We start from the raw sequence: 16048 nt of genomic DNA on the forward strand, positions 1-16048 counted from the left end.
TTTTTAAGGGACTTGTGTGAAAAAGGGTTAATGCAAATAATGAGAGATGGAAACGCATTTTGTGAGTAAATTCCTCCATGAGCATCAAAACAGTCATGTGACTTTGCACTATGGGATGGCATAACCTGACTAACCAGCAGACAGATTTCGTTGCACAGCATCTTAAATGTTGTTATGGTCATTCTTAAATGCCTGAGCAGAGTCTGTCCTCAAAGTATTTCTGTATAACTGCCTCCAAACTGTCTTGCATGACTGTGTTCCCAAACAGCATGCATCCACCTCGTAAAGCGATGACCACATTTATTGTGTTTCGTCTGCTCACTGAAGTTACAAATACATTTATTATATATGAAAATTATTATATTCAGTGACTTCTCCTACTTTTCTTAGTGATATTTAGTGTTATTTTATCAGGAAGTGATGATTTTGTTCTCTTTGACTCGTTGGATGGAAACGTTGATTATTCGCACGTTTTATGCGATATTCCAATTTTGCACACAAGTTAAATTCACAACTTTGGATGGAAACCGGGCTAGTGTCACATGATCCTCCAGAAATCATTCTAATATGTTAATCTGCTGCTCAAATTCTTAATAGAACAATAAAAAAATAGAACAGTTCTTTTAAATTGGAATATTTCACAATATTACTGTTTTTACTGTATTTTTCATCAAATAAATGCAGCACTGGTGAGCATTAGACTTCTTTCAAATAAGAATTAAAAACATTATTATTCCAAACTAGTGTAAAGTTTCTAATTTAAACATTTGTCAAAAGAATACTCCTAAAATATCTCTTTTTATTCTCCGAAACACACAACACCTAAAAATGCTAAACTGAAATAAAAAGTTAACCTCATATGACTTTCTTTCTTTCTTTCTTTCTTTCACTGAATATAAAAATAATATTTGGACCACTCTTTTTTGCTACAATAAAAATGTTAACGGTTGTTATGATCAAAAATGGCTAACAATAACTAAAGCATTTTGTAGGTGGCTAAAGAATAACAACATTTGGGTGAAATATTCCTTTCTTAATGTTAATTCTCCCTCTGATATTGTCTTTGACTGCTTTGCAACATTGCCAAATTGTGCTCAGCTAAATGCTTGTTTAAGCTTGATTTCCTCAAATTGCAAAACAAGCTAGTAATGTTCATAGATAAACTACAAGAGCTAATCTTTAAAAGCAAAGGGACTTTGCTGGTTAGACTGTGGATACAATAGATTTTTCATGGCTGCTTTCTTTCCTACCCTGTAGTCTCCAGCACTAATGAATTATCGATTTCGTTGCACAGCATCTTAAATGTTGTTATGGTCATTCTTAAATGCCTGAGCAGAGTCTGTCCTCAAAGTATTTCTGTATAACTGCCTCCAAACTGTCTTGCATGACTGTGTTCCCAAACAGCATGCATCCACCTCGTAAAGCGATGACCACATTTATTGTGTTTCGTCTGCTCACTGAAGTTACAAATACATTTATTATATATGAAAATTATTATATTCAGTGACTTCTCCTACTTTTCTTAGTGATATTTAGTGTTATTTTATCAGGAAGTGATGATTTTGTTCTCTTTGACTCGTTGGATGGAAACGTTGATTATTCGCACGTTTTATGCGATATTCCAATTTTGCACACAAGTTAAATTCACAACTTTGGATGGAAACCGGGCTAGTGTCACATGATCCTCCAGAAATCATTCTAATATGTTAATCTGCTGCTCAAATTCTTAATAGAACAATAAAAAAATAGAACAGTTCTTTTAAATTGGAATATTTCACAATATTACTGTTTTTACTGTATTTTTCATCAAATAAATGCAGCACTGGTGAGCATTAGACTTCTTTCAAATAAGAATTAAAAACATTATTATTCCAAACTAGTGTAAAGTTTCTAATTTAAACATTTGTCAAAAGAATACTCCTAAAATATCTCTTTTTATTCTCCGAAACACACAACACCTAAAAATGCTAAACTGAAATAAAAAGTTAACCTCATATGACTTTCTTTCTTTCTTTCTTTCTTTCACTGAATATAAAAATAATATTTGGACCACTCTTTTTTGCTACAATAAAAATGTTAACGGTTGTTATGATCAAAAATGGCTAACAATAACTAAAGCATTTTGTAGGTGGCTAAAGAATAACAACATTTGGGTGAAATATTCCTTTCTTAATGTTAATTCTCCCTCTGATATTGTCTTTGACTGCTTTGCAACATTGCCAAATTGTGCTCAGCTAAATGCTTGTTTAAGCTTGATTTCCTCAAATTGCAAAACAAGCTAGTAATGTTCATAGATAAACTACAAGAGCTAATCTTTAAAAGCAAAGGGACTTTGCTGGTTAGACTGTGGATACAATAGATTTTTCATGGCTGCTTTCTTTCCTACCCTGTAGTCTCCAGCACTAATGAATTATCGACAAAGAGAAAATAAGACATAGGATGAGGCAATGGGACTATTTCTTTTTCAAAAGATGCATCTGCCCACAACGGCACTACTAAACTTAATTACACAGCCCCCCCCATTCCCCTGCTTTGAGGCCACTTTACCTGATCTAAACACCCTAGACCATGTCTAGCACGCTATAAAGAGAGCAGGAATTGTAAAGTACACCCGACAGAGCTTTGATTCGACAACAAAGATTGGAGACAGATCCTGAATGACTAGATATCATAAAGCGTAAAGCTGTCATTGATCTGTGATTCCATTTTAGACGGTGGCAGTGCCTTCAAAGGAGTGTGATAGCAAATGCTCTTCTCTCCACCACTAGCTGAGATCAGAATTATGTGTAATGAAACTCCACACTACGAAACTCACCAGACCTGCACGCTTCCATTTAAAGAAATGTGAATGTGAAGGCAAATTCAGTTTTAAAGAAAACTCATAGTGTTATCTTTTGTTTTGAATAGCAGGCTTTTTCACATTTGGAAGAGTCTTGACATTATTTGTAACCCTTCCAAAACTTTTGTTGTGTAATCATAAGAATGATTTAACCATTTCAAGACAAAAATAGTGACATTTTGACTAATGATTTCATGTACATATAACACGCATTCCCAGAAAAATTAAAGGTGGCAATAATATTTGACTTTAGCATTTTACCTACTCTTTTGAACTCAACTATGAATTTATTTTGAAGTATCAAAGCATGGAGTTTCAGTTTGATCTTAGCACACTGAAGAAAAAAAAGACACTTAACACTTTCTGTTATGTCAAAATATTTTGTCATTGCAAATACACCCTATTAAAATCTATCAAAAGGTTTTTGTTTTTTTTATTTCACCAACACAGCTTTGGGGACAGATGCAACAGTATCTGACCTGTAGAATCCGTTTTAGAGAGTCCAGGTAACTCCTCTCACTCTGCACAATGGAGCCCAAAATATGGCGTCGGACAATCTGTGGTTGAGATGAAAGACATTTATACATTCACAGTAAGTAGGACACAAGAGAAATAAAATATTATTTCTACTTGAAAATGATTTTTTTTACATTACAAAAATTTATTTTCTGTCCGTTTTTATACATAATTGCTGAATAAAAGTATTTTTTGAACAGCAGTGTACAATCTATTGTCAATTATATATATATATATATATATATATATATATATATACACACACACACACACACACACACACACACATACACACACACACACACACACACATATATACATATGTGACCATGGACCACAAAACCAGTCAATAAGGGTACATTTTTAGAAATTGAGATTTATACATCATCATAAATGAGCTTTCCATTGATGTATGGTTTGTTAGGATAGGACAATATTTGGCTGAGACACAACTATTTGAACATCTGGAATCTGAGGGTGCAAAAAAAATCGAAATACTGAGAAAACGTACTCGTTATAAACGTAACCTCGGTTCCCTGAGATACGGGAACGAGTACTGCGTCTTGCTTAGACGCATATGGGGAAAAAAACGTTTTCCTCCAGAACTAAAGCCTTCTTCATTCACCCTGTGAAACACCACGGCCTGTGGTTTGTGCAGTATATTAAAAAATGAATCAATGGCTAGGCAGCGGAGCTGCACGAGGCTATGGCGATGAAGCCCGCCAAGCCTGCCAAAGCCCGCCAGAATGGCTGGCTATATAAGCGAGTGTTCGCCACAGGATTCTCAGGTTACTTCGACTGAAGCGACGACATAGCACGGCTAGCAACGCAGTACTCGTTCCCATATCTCAGGGAACCAAGGTTACATTAGTAACAGAGTACGTTACCTTTCGATACTACACTCGTACTGCATCTTGCTTAGACGCATATGGGAACACAGTACAATCACGCCGTGCTAATGTAGTGGAACGAACATTAGTATAAAACTTCTATAAGCAACCAATGCCCATAGAAAAGTTAACAACAACCCAAGGCTAAGATGGGCTGAGCTTCCTGAGGTCACACCCAGCCTGGTTAATCGTTCCAAAGTACTCCTGTAACTTCGACAAAGGGTCGAGAGCTAACAGGTGAACCGATGCCAGAGAGCTTGAGTGTGATACGGTCAAGGGCTCTCCGCCAGATCTGTTTACGCAGCGAGTGTCACTTCAAGCGGAAAGGACCCTGGCCTGCAAGGCCTGGACGTTCAGGTAACGTGGGACTTCCAAGTAACCGTGCCTTGGTTTCAGGACAACTTTAGTGTCGTTAGGCCCGAATTTCAGGCAGGCAGGGCTAATAGACAGCGCCTGCAGGGCCCCTATTCGCTTTACTGATGCCAGTACTAGAAGCAGAGCAGTCCTCAGCGATAGCGACCAAATGTTGGCAGACTGTAGCAGCTTGAAGACGGGGCCCTTCAGGGCCCTCAGCACCGTGGGCAGATCCCATGAAAGGACGGTAGGGGGACGAGGCGGATTCAGAAAGCGGATGACCACGCTGTGTCTGCCCACCGATTGGCCCTCGATAGGGCATGAGAAGCCACTATACCCGTCACATAGACTTTGAGCATGGATGGGGAGCGTCCCTTATGCAGCAGCTCTTGCAGAAATGACAATACCTCTGTCAAATCGGATGTCTGAGGGTCTTTGCCACAGTTTAGAAGAGTGAGACTCATGCTCGAGTGAGCATTCCGTCTCAGTGAGCGAGCAGTCTCTGCGTGGGGTCTGCACAGACAGATCTGCACAAGCCCGCTCTTCTGCATCGTGCAAGTTTCCCTGCACAAGCCACACTCGCAGCGTGACATTTGCAACAACGTCACTAGAATTTGCTCTTTTAGGGCTTACCTGCTAGAAATAAGCTCTTTCAGAATCGCCGGATGGCGGCAGGGGAAACGGACCGGAATTGCTGCGTCGCTGTAGCGGCAGAGAGGTCCCGATTCCAGCTGCGAAGGCGTGTCAATAATGAGCAGGCTTTCAGGATCAGTGATGAGCATAGAGTCGTCGCTGAAAGAGAAGATATCGGAGAATCCTGTGGCGAACACCCGCTTATATAGCCAGACGCCCCGCCCATTCTGGCTGACTTTGGCAGGCTTGGCAGGCTTCGTCGCCATAGGCTCGTGCAGCTCTGCTGCCTAGCCATTGGTTCGTTTTTTAATACACTGCATGAACCACTGGCCATGCAGTTTCACTGCGTGAATGTAGAAGGAGTTCAGGAGAAAAAAGGCTTTTTCCCATATGCATCTAAGCAAGACGCAGTACAAGTGTAGTATCGAAAGGGAATCGCCTTTAAAGTTGTCCAAATTAAGTTCTTAGCAATGCATATTACTAATCAAAAATTTAGTTTTTATATATTTACGGTAGGAAATTTACAAAATATCATCATGGAACATGATCTTTACTTAATATCCTAATGATTTTTGGCATAAAACAAAAAAACAATCATTTTGACCCATACAATGTTTTTTAGGCTATTGCTAAAAATATATCCCAGTGACTTAAGTTTTGTGGTCCAGGGTCGCATATATACATGTATGGCAGCCATTCCATTCCAGTGTCTGTTAAATTCCAACACAGGCACACCTCATTCTGCTTCATGACGTACTTATTAGGTGATCACCTGAACCAAATCTTATTTAACAAGGAAAAGTATAAAAACCACTGCTGTGATCGAAAACGACTCTCTGCTGACCGCCAAATCATTCAAATGTCACTCAACAAAAAGAAAGGCAAATGGCAACTCGGATGAAGTGCATGGCAAGAACGGTATGGAAGAATAGGGGCCTACAAGCCACACCCACACCCACTGTGAATTTTGGTGGAGGATCCGTGATGATCTGGGGGTGCTTCAGCAAGGCTGGAATCGGGCACATTCGTCTTTGTGAAGGCCACATGAATCAAGCCACGTACAAGGTTGTCCTGGAAGAAAACGTGCTTCCTTCTGCTCTAACAATGTTCCCCAACTCTGAGGATTGTTTTTTTCCAGCAGGACAATGCTCCATGTGTCACAATTAGATCAATCAAGGTGTGGATGGAGGACCACTAGACCAAGACCCTGTCCCTGTCATGGCCAGCCCAATCTCCAGACCTGAGTCCTGAACTCCCTTGAAAACCTCATGTGATCAAGAGGAAGATGGATGGTCACAAACCATCAAACAAAGTCGAGCTGCTTGAATTTTTATGCAAGGAGTGGCATAAAGTGGCATAAAGTCACCCACTCTTCCTAAGTTAAAACATTAGTATTGTGTCGTTTAAAAATTAATATGAACTTGTTTTCTTTGCATTATTTGAGGTCTGAAAACACTGTATCTTTTTTGTTTTGACCAGTTGTCATTTTCTGCAAATAAATGCTCTAAATGGTAATATGTTTATTTGCAATTCGGGACAAATGTTGTCAGTAGATTTAGAATAAAACAAAAATTATAACTTTACTCAAACACATATATATGTGTGTGTATGTATGCTTGCATAAGAAATTATATTACAGCTGTCATTTATTAAATCTATATTATGTTACTTATATTAATATAGAAGTACTGATGAAGATTTTCCTAATTAAAAATATTTTGAGCAAGCAAATTTGTTGTTGCCTTTCCACAGTTCCCTTTGGAAAGTCAACAATACTGATTTAAATTTGGACAAGATGAAAGACCTCCACAATAAGTGACAAAAGAGAAAATAAAGTTCAAAGTATTATGGTCACAATGACACAGATGCATGAATTTGAAAAGAAAACAGCTTCTCTTTGGTTGGGACAATATTCATGCAAATGTTACTACCAAACTGATGGCTTCTCTCAAATGTGTATATTTTGGCTATTAAAAATGCCAATAAATTCATATACACGCACCTGTTGGCTGCTAAGCCCATCTGGCATTGGTCCCAGTTGTGCAGGTGGGTGTTTTGCCTCTGATACCATAACATCCAGATACCCTGTATCATCCTCAGTGTCATCTGTCAGGACACACAAAAAACACGTTCAAACATTTTATTATACCCCTGCAAAGCTAAAAAAGATGCTCAAACAGAAAAAAAGAGAAAAAAGTACATTCAAACACATTACAGAGCAGGCTGTTCTAAGCCACATCCAAATTTTTTGCAGGCTCTTGAAATAATAAAAGAAATGATAACAGAGCCTCCAAATCAAAACGTTTATCACTATATGCAGTGTGGTACATCATTTAGAATGCAGTTTCAATAGGCATTCCACCAGTCTCCACTTCCAAACGGTAATCTTACCCCATTGTGCAGTAGGGCATTATGGGGACCAATCTCAGCCAATTTTCCTGTACATCAAATGCCCTCATAAGCTCTTCTACCTACCTTTTATTTTAAAGACCCAATCTGATTTATATTGCTTTCCTGCTTCCCAAATATTTCACATGATCCTTTTTTCAGCTTCCGACTTCCAGGAGTCCATTTTTTTTTTTTTTTTTTTAAAGAAGAATTCAAGAAAGCACTGAGAGGTATTGGAATCCATCAGCCTTTTTCTATCATGTCTGACTCGGTGACAGTCAGATCATCTGCCATCTGTAAAGAGGTCTAGCTTAATTTAATGAACAGCCCTGTCCATCTGAGAGAAAAAGCATTAGAAATGTATAATTGCTTCTTTCCTGAATGGGTTATTTTTCTATCGAAGGAAAAGGAGTGAGGATGAGTGCTTGAAAGAAGATAAATTCTCAAATGAAATCATTCTTAGATTACCTGAGTGCTCCTTTTTATGTAGGAATGAAACTCTCCTCATCACAGCGATTTTGGTCTTCTCCAGGCCATCTTTCGTTCCGCTGCGTGCCGCCTGCATCAGCTGATGGACCTGCAAAAGGGACCAGAGGGGAACAGAAAATCATGGGCAGCCGAGCTGGAGTTCCTCCATAACCAGAGACGTGGTAAACCCTTATGGAAAAAGGTCGACCATCTCAAGCCCTTGAGCGTAAACAGCTATGCTCTGGTTCGCCTGCCATTTGTGAGGCACCAGTTCAGTCCGTCAGGGCGGCAGTTGGGTGTGTGCTCAACAGGGTCTGTTTCAATGGCCACAAGCCACAAGATCTTAAGTGTGTGAGGGAACATAGAGCTACAGTGATATTTTTATATTTAAAAAAGGAGGGGGCTGTCCCATCTCTGTGAAAGCAGGTCATTAATAGAGAGTATGTGGAAATGTCTTGCTTGAACCACATGAGAGCTCTTTACTTTATATATACACAAGCATGCCCATAACCCACCCTCATACAAATCAAATTAGAGATTAGGGAAGCTGAAGCAAAATGGAGTATTTTAGTTGAATATTGATAGCTGAAATGGTCTGAAAGATTTGTTTACAACAGAGAAAGAGAACGTGAGATACAGAGAGGGACTTTCAACAAGAGAAAAAGGAGAGACGGCTCTGCAAAGTGGACTTCAAATAGCAAGATTTAAGTGAGATTTCAAATCGGGAACAAATAGCATATAAAAAATATTATCAATATATCAATTCACAGCAAGTGTACAAGGAAACTTACTTTGATCAAACAGAAATTCAAGCAAATTTGTTGAACAAAGTTCAAAAGCACACCAATTTTTAAAATTGATTTATTTTGTAACAATATAAATGTCTTTACTGTCACTTTTCATCAGATTAACGCATCCTTGCTGAAAAAAAAATATTTAAAATCCTACTTACCTCAAAACATTTGAGCAATAGTGTATCTATTGTAAATTACGCTAATTGTATTATTTTATATTTTAATAATAAATTATATTAAAACTTATATAGTATTTTGTAATGTATATAGTATTATAGAGTATATACAGACAAGCTGCATGACATATTTGTTGTCTGTGTTTGATGACATTAAATTCAAATATTCATATGACCAAACTAAATCAAGTGCAGTGAACTTCTACAGGTATCTCTTCTGCTCTGTTTGTAGGGAGCAGCAATCACTCTATGGACCCTGCGATTCAGAACACAGAAAAAAAAGAAAGACAGAAAAGCAAGACACAGAGAAAGTGAAAACTCAAAGGAAAAAGATTTGCCCTGCTGAAAACGACTAACATATGCTGTGCTGAATGCTGGTCCCAAGCATGGGATGCTGGGATGTCAGTATGCTACCAGGCTTCTTTACTACATTTCAGTTTGGCTGTTTGACAGCATGTCTATGTTGGTCAGCAACAACAGACCAGCATAAACCAGCATGGAAATTCACACTGTTCCTTTCAGCAGGGAAAAGTGAAAAAGAGAAGGAGTGTATCCTTGAAACCAGGTGACTGTGATTGCGCTAATTGACAGCTCCGAGCTAGTTCACCCGGCTAAAGCCCATTCTTCCCCATACGTGCATGAGTGTACCTGATGTCTGCCCCCCAGTCTCATGGCTAGCTCCTGTTTGGTCCTGGTGTAACGTTCTCTCAGTCGTCGCACATCAGGGGAGAGCTACAGGTATCATCACGGCCACAACGCAGGCCATGGGTGAGAGCGCAATAACATGGCAACATGGAGGAGAGCAAGGAATGAAGTGAGGGAAACGAAGGCATGAGGGCAAGGCAAAATCAAGGTCAACCACAAAAGCATATGCAAGAGAAATGACTGGAACTAATTTTTAAGTCAAAGCAGGGTGGGATAGACAGAGGAAGATAAGATTATGACAGAACGTGCATCCTCGCTAATGAGAAACAAAGCCACAGGCTGCGTCCAAAACGGAGGTAGGAAGGCATAACATCCAAGTCCAATGTTTGTGAAACACAATGTTTGTCGAATAATATGCCTTAATCTGATGTTTTCAAAGGATGCATCTATGCTGCCTTCAGTGGCTTTGATATCACTGAATCCTTTAGAAATCATTCGATTATGTTGATTTTTGTGTTCATGAAATTTTTCTTATCATCAATATAGAAAACAGTTGTGATTTTGTTTTGTTTTTTGTTTTTAGGATTCTTCGTTAAACAGAAAATTCAAAAGAACAGCATTTATTTGAAATTGAAACCTTTTGTAAAAGTCTTTACTGTTATTTTTGATTAATGAAATGCATCCTTGCTAAATGTCAACTGTTGCTTGTTTGTCCTTGTGAGTGCATTTTAATCTTAACAAGCCCATTATAGGAACTGTTGACACCTTTCGAAAGAAAATCATTCCTTTCCAATTATGCATGCACTAAAAAAGCTGGAGGAATAACTGTTAAACTGAGCTCAAATCACTGTGGTATTAGACTCAGCAATCTAATTCTTGCTTATCGTGAGTCGTCTGGCAGTAGGAATCTTATGGAGCCTAATTCAGCGGAGGTAAAGGTGAGTCTGGCCATGGGAAATTGGTTTCTGAGGGACTGCCACCTGGGCAAAGTGTTTTCCATACCACTGTGACCTCATGAACGTGTAAGGGCAGATAACACAGTGCACACTGAATTCAAATTTGAAGCAATATAGAGCAGTGGAAAAGTGTGTCAGTTATGCCCGGCATTAGTAGCGATTAGGCAACACTGCACTCTTGTGGCAGCAACCCTTCACAGACCATTATAGTATCACAAGAACCCGCATCTAAAATAAATCATCAATCCACATACCAATCAATCAGCCTGCAATCTTAGAGGGTTTCAATCTTTTTATGAACCTTTGTAGTTTATCATTATGAGGAATGTGGAAATGTGTGTGAAGATTAATCAGATGCTTGTCAGGATGTAATTAAAAACTCATTCTCATTCTTATTGCAGTAGTGGGAAGTCTTGAATTAACACACACACGCACCTTGCTGCGGGTTGGAGCCCTCTCAGAGTCGGACTGCTCATCATAGCTTTCAAACTCACTTGAGCTCCAGCCATTATTGGGCCCTTGCAAGCCCTCCTCTTTCTGAATGTCCTCATAGATCAAGTCAGCTGACACACAAAGCAATGCAGGTTTCAATACAGTCCTGTAAATCACTGAAGGACTTCCGACAATGACATGGTGAAAAAAAATATCTATATAAGACATAGATGGGTGTTTAGAGACACTTTTAGCCCTTGTGAAAAATTTGATTTCCACCACATCAAAAAATGTGATTTCCATCGCCATCTCAAATGAACAATTGTGTTTGATTACATTCTGCGGTGAAAAGGCAACATTTTTAGTCAGCACAAAAAAACTGTCGCTGCCACCATTTTATGTGGCAGTAAATATTTGTATTTTCAACATTGCAAGCAGCCTAATAAAACGTGTGACACTAGATAGATGGCTGAAATGTGACGAGCCTGTAAATTGTATAAATACATGTATAATCAACATGTTAATAGTTAAATAGTTAGGCCTAATAGTTTCATTAATTCTACATTAATTACATTTCATTTTATATGAATTACACTATATTTATACACTGTCTAGTTCTACTGTAGAAATTAAAATTAGAAATTAAAAACAGATATAAACCATTTTCATATAATCAATTATAATGAAATGCCACTGCAACTTCTACTACATTGTACAGGCAGGTGCGCAGGAAATAAGAAAGCCAAATAATCTAACAAAAATAGATGAATCCCACACACTGCTATAGCTTGCAGTGCCTGATGAAAGTTGCATGACGAAACGTTGCAGTAAAATTGTCAATCTTTGTTTAGATTATCATCATTAGTAAATGAACCAATTCAGATTCAATTAAGATTGAACATCTTAAACTGAAACATGAGTAAAACTACAAAATATGTTTAGTAAGTAGAAAGATTAATTATAAGAGTACAGTAAATAGTTTTCAAAAGTTTTAATATGACCTTCATATAACAAAGAGGAGAAATCTGAAATCTGAATATTTTATACCCCTGGTACATAAAAGTTCTTGTTGAAGAAACACCCAGACACATACAACAATCAAACAGTCTTGGAGATCTATACTGTATGCTAAAATGACAATCTATGACTGACCTTCTCCTGAAGACAGACCTTCACAGGGTACATCATCATAGATCACCTCCAGACTAGCCGTCTGGTGTTCTGACTCACCTGGGAAAGAAAAAAGAAAAAAAAACAAGCTTAAGGACTGTGGGTGCATTAGTTTGGGTGTGTTTACATATACATTTTTTGTAAACACTACCTTGACAGAAGATAGAGAAGAGAGCATCAAAAACAAAACTGCTGTTCTTTGCTTGAATTTTTTATAGGATTTTATGATCTGATAGCTGCTTCCCAAAAGCTGCAGTGCTTATCCAATCTAACACACAGACATATGCTCATATCATTTCGTCTTGTAAGTTTTGTGCTGTTTTTGTGCTACTTATGTGATCGGCTTTACCCTGTATTCCCAAACTGTAGTGCTCCAATCAACATCAATCAAAACATGCCACACTGATTTTCTTTTAAAAGACCAATTATCGAGAACGATTTCTTGTTAAAATGACCAAAAGCTCTGTTTTCAATTGATCAAACATATAGTTGCATTCAAAGGAAAAACACTGAACTAAAGGCAGGTCATACAGCAGAAAGCTGGCGCTATTTTAAACGTGGGTAGCTACCCGATGTCTCTGTGCACGCACAAACCTGAAGCACGCATGCAACCAAGCCATCTCTCAGACAGCACGCACATACCTAATTGAGTTCTCTTTCGCATACTGAGCAAATAGGTACAAAATTATGTTAGAGTGGCTGTCTTGATGAGTATCAACATAAAAACTGTCAGTAATGTCTTAAGTGAAAGTAAACAGTTAAGAAAATATCGGATGTGCATTAATATAATGGACCCGTGCACTTCTTAAAAAATTAATCATGTTAATGAAACAACAAAAGAAAAACAGAGAATCACTCGCTGCTCTTAACTAAGTAACTTCTGTAGCTTTAATGGATATTTGTGTATAGTTACTTCATACAATAATGCAGTTTTCACAAGCACTATAAAGTTTATTTAGGTCATTTGTATCTAATGTGTCTGAGGGCTCAGCGCCCCAATGGATAAATTCCTAGAACCGCCCCTGGGCCAAACATTACTAAATTTGGCTGAATTTAAAAAGCCAGAAGAGTTACTAAATGAAGAGCCGTTTGAGAGCTGAAAGAGCTGAACCAAATTATCCGGTTCCCTAAAAAGAGCCAGAATTCCCATCACTGATGCGCACACGAACATCACATTTTCAATCCTTCAAATGTTACTTTTGGGGCTCCGTACTGATGAAACGATTGACATTTTGTAAAGACTTCTAAAATTGAGATTCTGGTTTCATGCTGCAATGGAAGGACTGTCTTCATATGATATTTTCTTATAACACACTTTTCTTAGAAAAGGTCTACAATTCATTGCTGGTCTTTAAACACTATTAATAATAACATAATAACATAATACTCTCCAATAAATAGCAAAGGCAAGTCTGTATATGTTCACATTAGTTGTGTCCTTGTCAAGTTAAAAACAAAAAATTATGATAATAGTGATAAGAGTGCTGAAGCATTACAGTTGAGCACTTGCTTCTTGTTATATCCATAAAATATTCTGTAAAACTGGTACAAACTTAGTGCATTCTTGTTTTTACAAATAATGAAGAAACAAACAAATGAAGCCAACAGTTTCACACAATTTTAAATATTCAAGTATTAAGTAGTTAAACACTATAGCTGTGATGCATTTGTTGTCTTATATCTTACCTTCAGCATTTTCTGCTGGGCTGTGTCTGATATCTTGTGTTCCTGCGTTTGTTTTAATAGTCCGTGTTACAATCTCGGTCTTCACCTCAGTGCAAGTCTGATCTTCCTTTTCATTTAAGTTGATGTTCTTTGGCGCAGCAGAGTCTGTGGAAGCTTGGTCTCTGGAACATTCCCCAAAAATAGAGCCATATTATTGCTGACCTCTCAAGGGTATAACCGTACTGAGATCAGCTCAAGCCTAAGACTGGGTGGTGGGTGGTATGAGAGAAGGGGAAGAGTTCAAATGCCATCAGCCCCACATAGTGAGTATGACAAAAAGCACTTGTGTTTCGTTATGAGTATGACAGTGTTTTGCGTAGAGGACTTAAGCTTGTGAACATGGAAATGAGATGGAAATGGGGTAGAGTATTCATGGTAGAGAATCAAATAATCAACACAACATGACTTATTTTATCTTTATTTTACTTTAAATTTAAATTAATGTTTATATTATGTAATAAAAAAGCTAGTATATCATGCCAGTGAACCCAGTGGTGCTTGTTATGTCAGCTTCATTTAACTACAATAAACTCAAATATCTATGAGCTGTGGTACACGAAAAGGGTTAATTGCCAGGAAATAAAAATGGATTGTCTGTTCATGGAATGATGTTGTTATGCTTAAAAATGTTACAGCACTTCTGGTCATTGAAATGTATTTCAGCATTCAATCCCAACCGTCTACTCCAGGTTTTAATAGTGCTTTTAAGAGTCATCATCTATTGCCTCCGATGGCAAATCATCACACATGCTTATATCAATTCACACCACCTTTTACTTAACATTTCAAGAGCAGTAAAGCAAACATGCCAAGTACAAAATATAAATTAGCTCTGTAACTTGGAAAGCATGACATATATCCTTTCAACTGCAGTAATTCCATGTAAAAGTGTGTGGAATGGCATCATAAAAGCTAGCTGTCAGAGCTATTCTCACAAGCTCCTGGATGCTAATGGAAAGAGCATGTGTTTTGCAGTAGAACAAACATAAGACAGCTCCCCAGGTTAGTGAGGGGAAAGTTGTTGCATGGGTAATGTTTACCTGCCTCTGCTTTGTGAACATATTGCAAACAGGGTTACAGATCCTTTTTTGCTCTGCAGCACAAAACACTTTCTTCTTGCAACATTTTCCCCACAAGGCCCTAAACAGGATTGTTCACTCTTCTTGAGTGCAAGGCAAGTTAACTATTACACTATGCTTATATATAATATAATTTAATTGATGCATGTGTAAAAAGGTGTTAAACGGGTCATGAACTGCCTTTGTTATTATTTTGTACTGTTCTCTGAGGTCCACTTATAATGTTATCACGATATTTACATCAAAAACATAATATTTTAGCAGTAATGGGCTATTTTCTGTCCTGTTTTGGCCTCTTCTTATTCTTCTTCTTCCGTTTTTTTTGGCGTGTAACCATCCTACTTTTGCTGTTATGCAGTCATGGTTTATTTATAATCAATTTCTTCCTTGTTTTTGCTTTTCCTATTCTTACACACGTATATACACAAATATTCCTACTTAAATAATTATTCGATGTTCCACCTTGCACTGCGTGTTCAGCTGTTTTGATTGTGCAGTTGTGTATGTTTGAAAGCCTACATCCTTCACAGATGGATGCTGCTGTGATTTAAGTTAAAAACTCAAATACTCAGCACATCCAATATAGTCGGCGAAGAATCGTCTTTTAATTTCAAATCTTTCTGAAAATCCGGCGTCGAATTGTGTCTTGTTTGTAAACGAATCCGCAGTGAAATGAAGTGAACAAAAGACCAACCTTTTACTAATGTGTCTATAACATCATTAAGAAATCAAACTAATCCACTCTTTCCTGTTGGGACCCAATGGAAGGCTATGCAAAGACTGTGTTTGTCCACAATTTGGCACTACGCAGCGTCTTGTTATCTTCGGAGCCATCTTTTTCGTTTGGTTTGGTTTCTATGGAAGCATATAGGTAGCGAAATTCAATTTAAAATGCAATATGTAAAATGGCAATGCAATATTCAAAATGGCATTGTATTTCTGTATTTCAATTTACATTTTCCATTACCCATACGTGCAAAGTT

The 16048-nt window shown here is 37.8% G+C and overlaps 1 protein-coding gene across 1 annotated transcript in view; it reads right to left on the reverse strand.

The window, feature by feature from the left end:
- Positions 1-16048, reverse strand: part of LOC107555825 (rho guanine nucleotide exchange factor 10-like protein) — a 117839-nt gene that overhangs the window by 87876 nt on the left and 13915 nt on the right. Inside the window, exons 4-10 of the mRNA XM_016238735.1 lie at positions 13948-14108; positions 12244-12321; positions 11095-11222; positions 9707-9790; positions 8089-8197; positions 7235-7338; positions 3319-3396 (exon numbers count right to left, since the gene is read on the reverse strand). Coding sequence (XP_016094221.1) covers positions 3319-3396; positions 7235-7338; positions 8089-8197; positions 9707-9790; positions 11095-11222; positions 12244-12321; positions 13948-14108 — 742 coding nt within the window. The remainder of the gene's footprint in view (positions 1-3318; positions 3397-7234; positions 7339-8088; positions 8198-9706; positions 9791-11094; positions 11223-12243; positions 12322-13947; positions 14109-16048) is intronic.

This window comes from Sinocyclocheilus grahami, unplaced genomic scaffold (genome assembly GCF_001515645.1).
Source record: "Sinocyclocheilus grahami isolate Dianchi unplaced genomic scaffold, SAMN03320097.WGS_v1.1 scaffold20.1, whole genome shotgun sequence".
Lineage (NCBI taxonomy): Eukaryota > Metazoa > Chordata > Actinopteri > Cypriniformes > Cyprinidae > Sinocyclocheilus > Sinocyclocheilus grahami.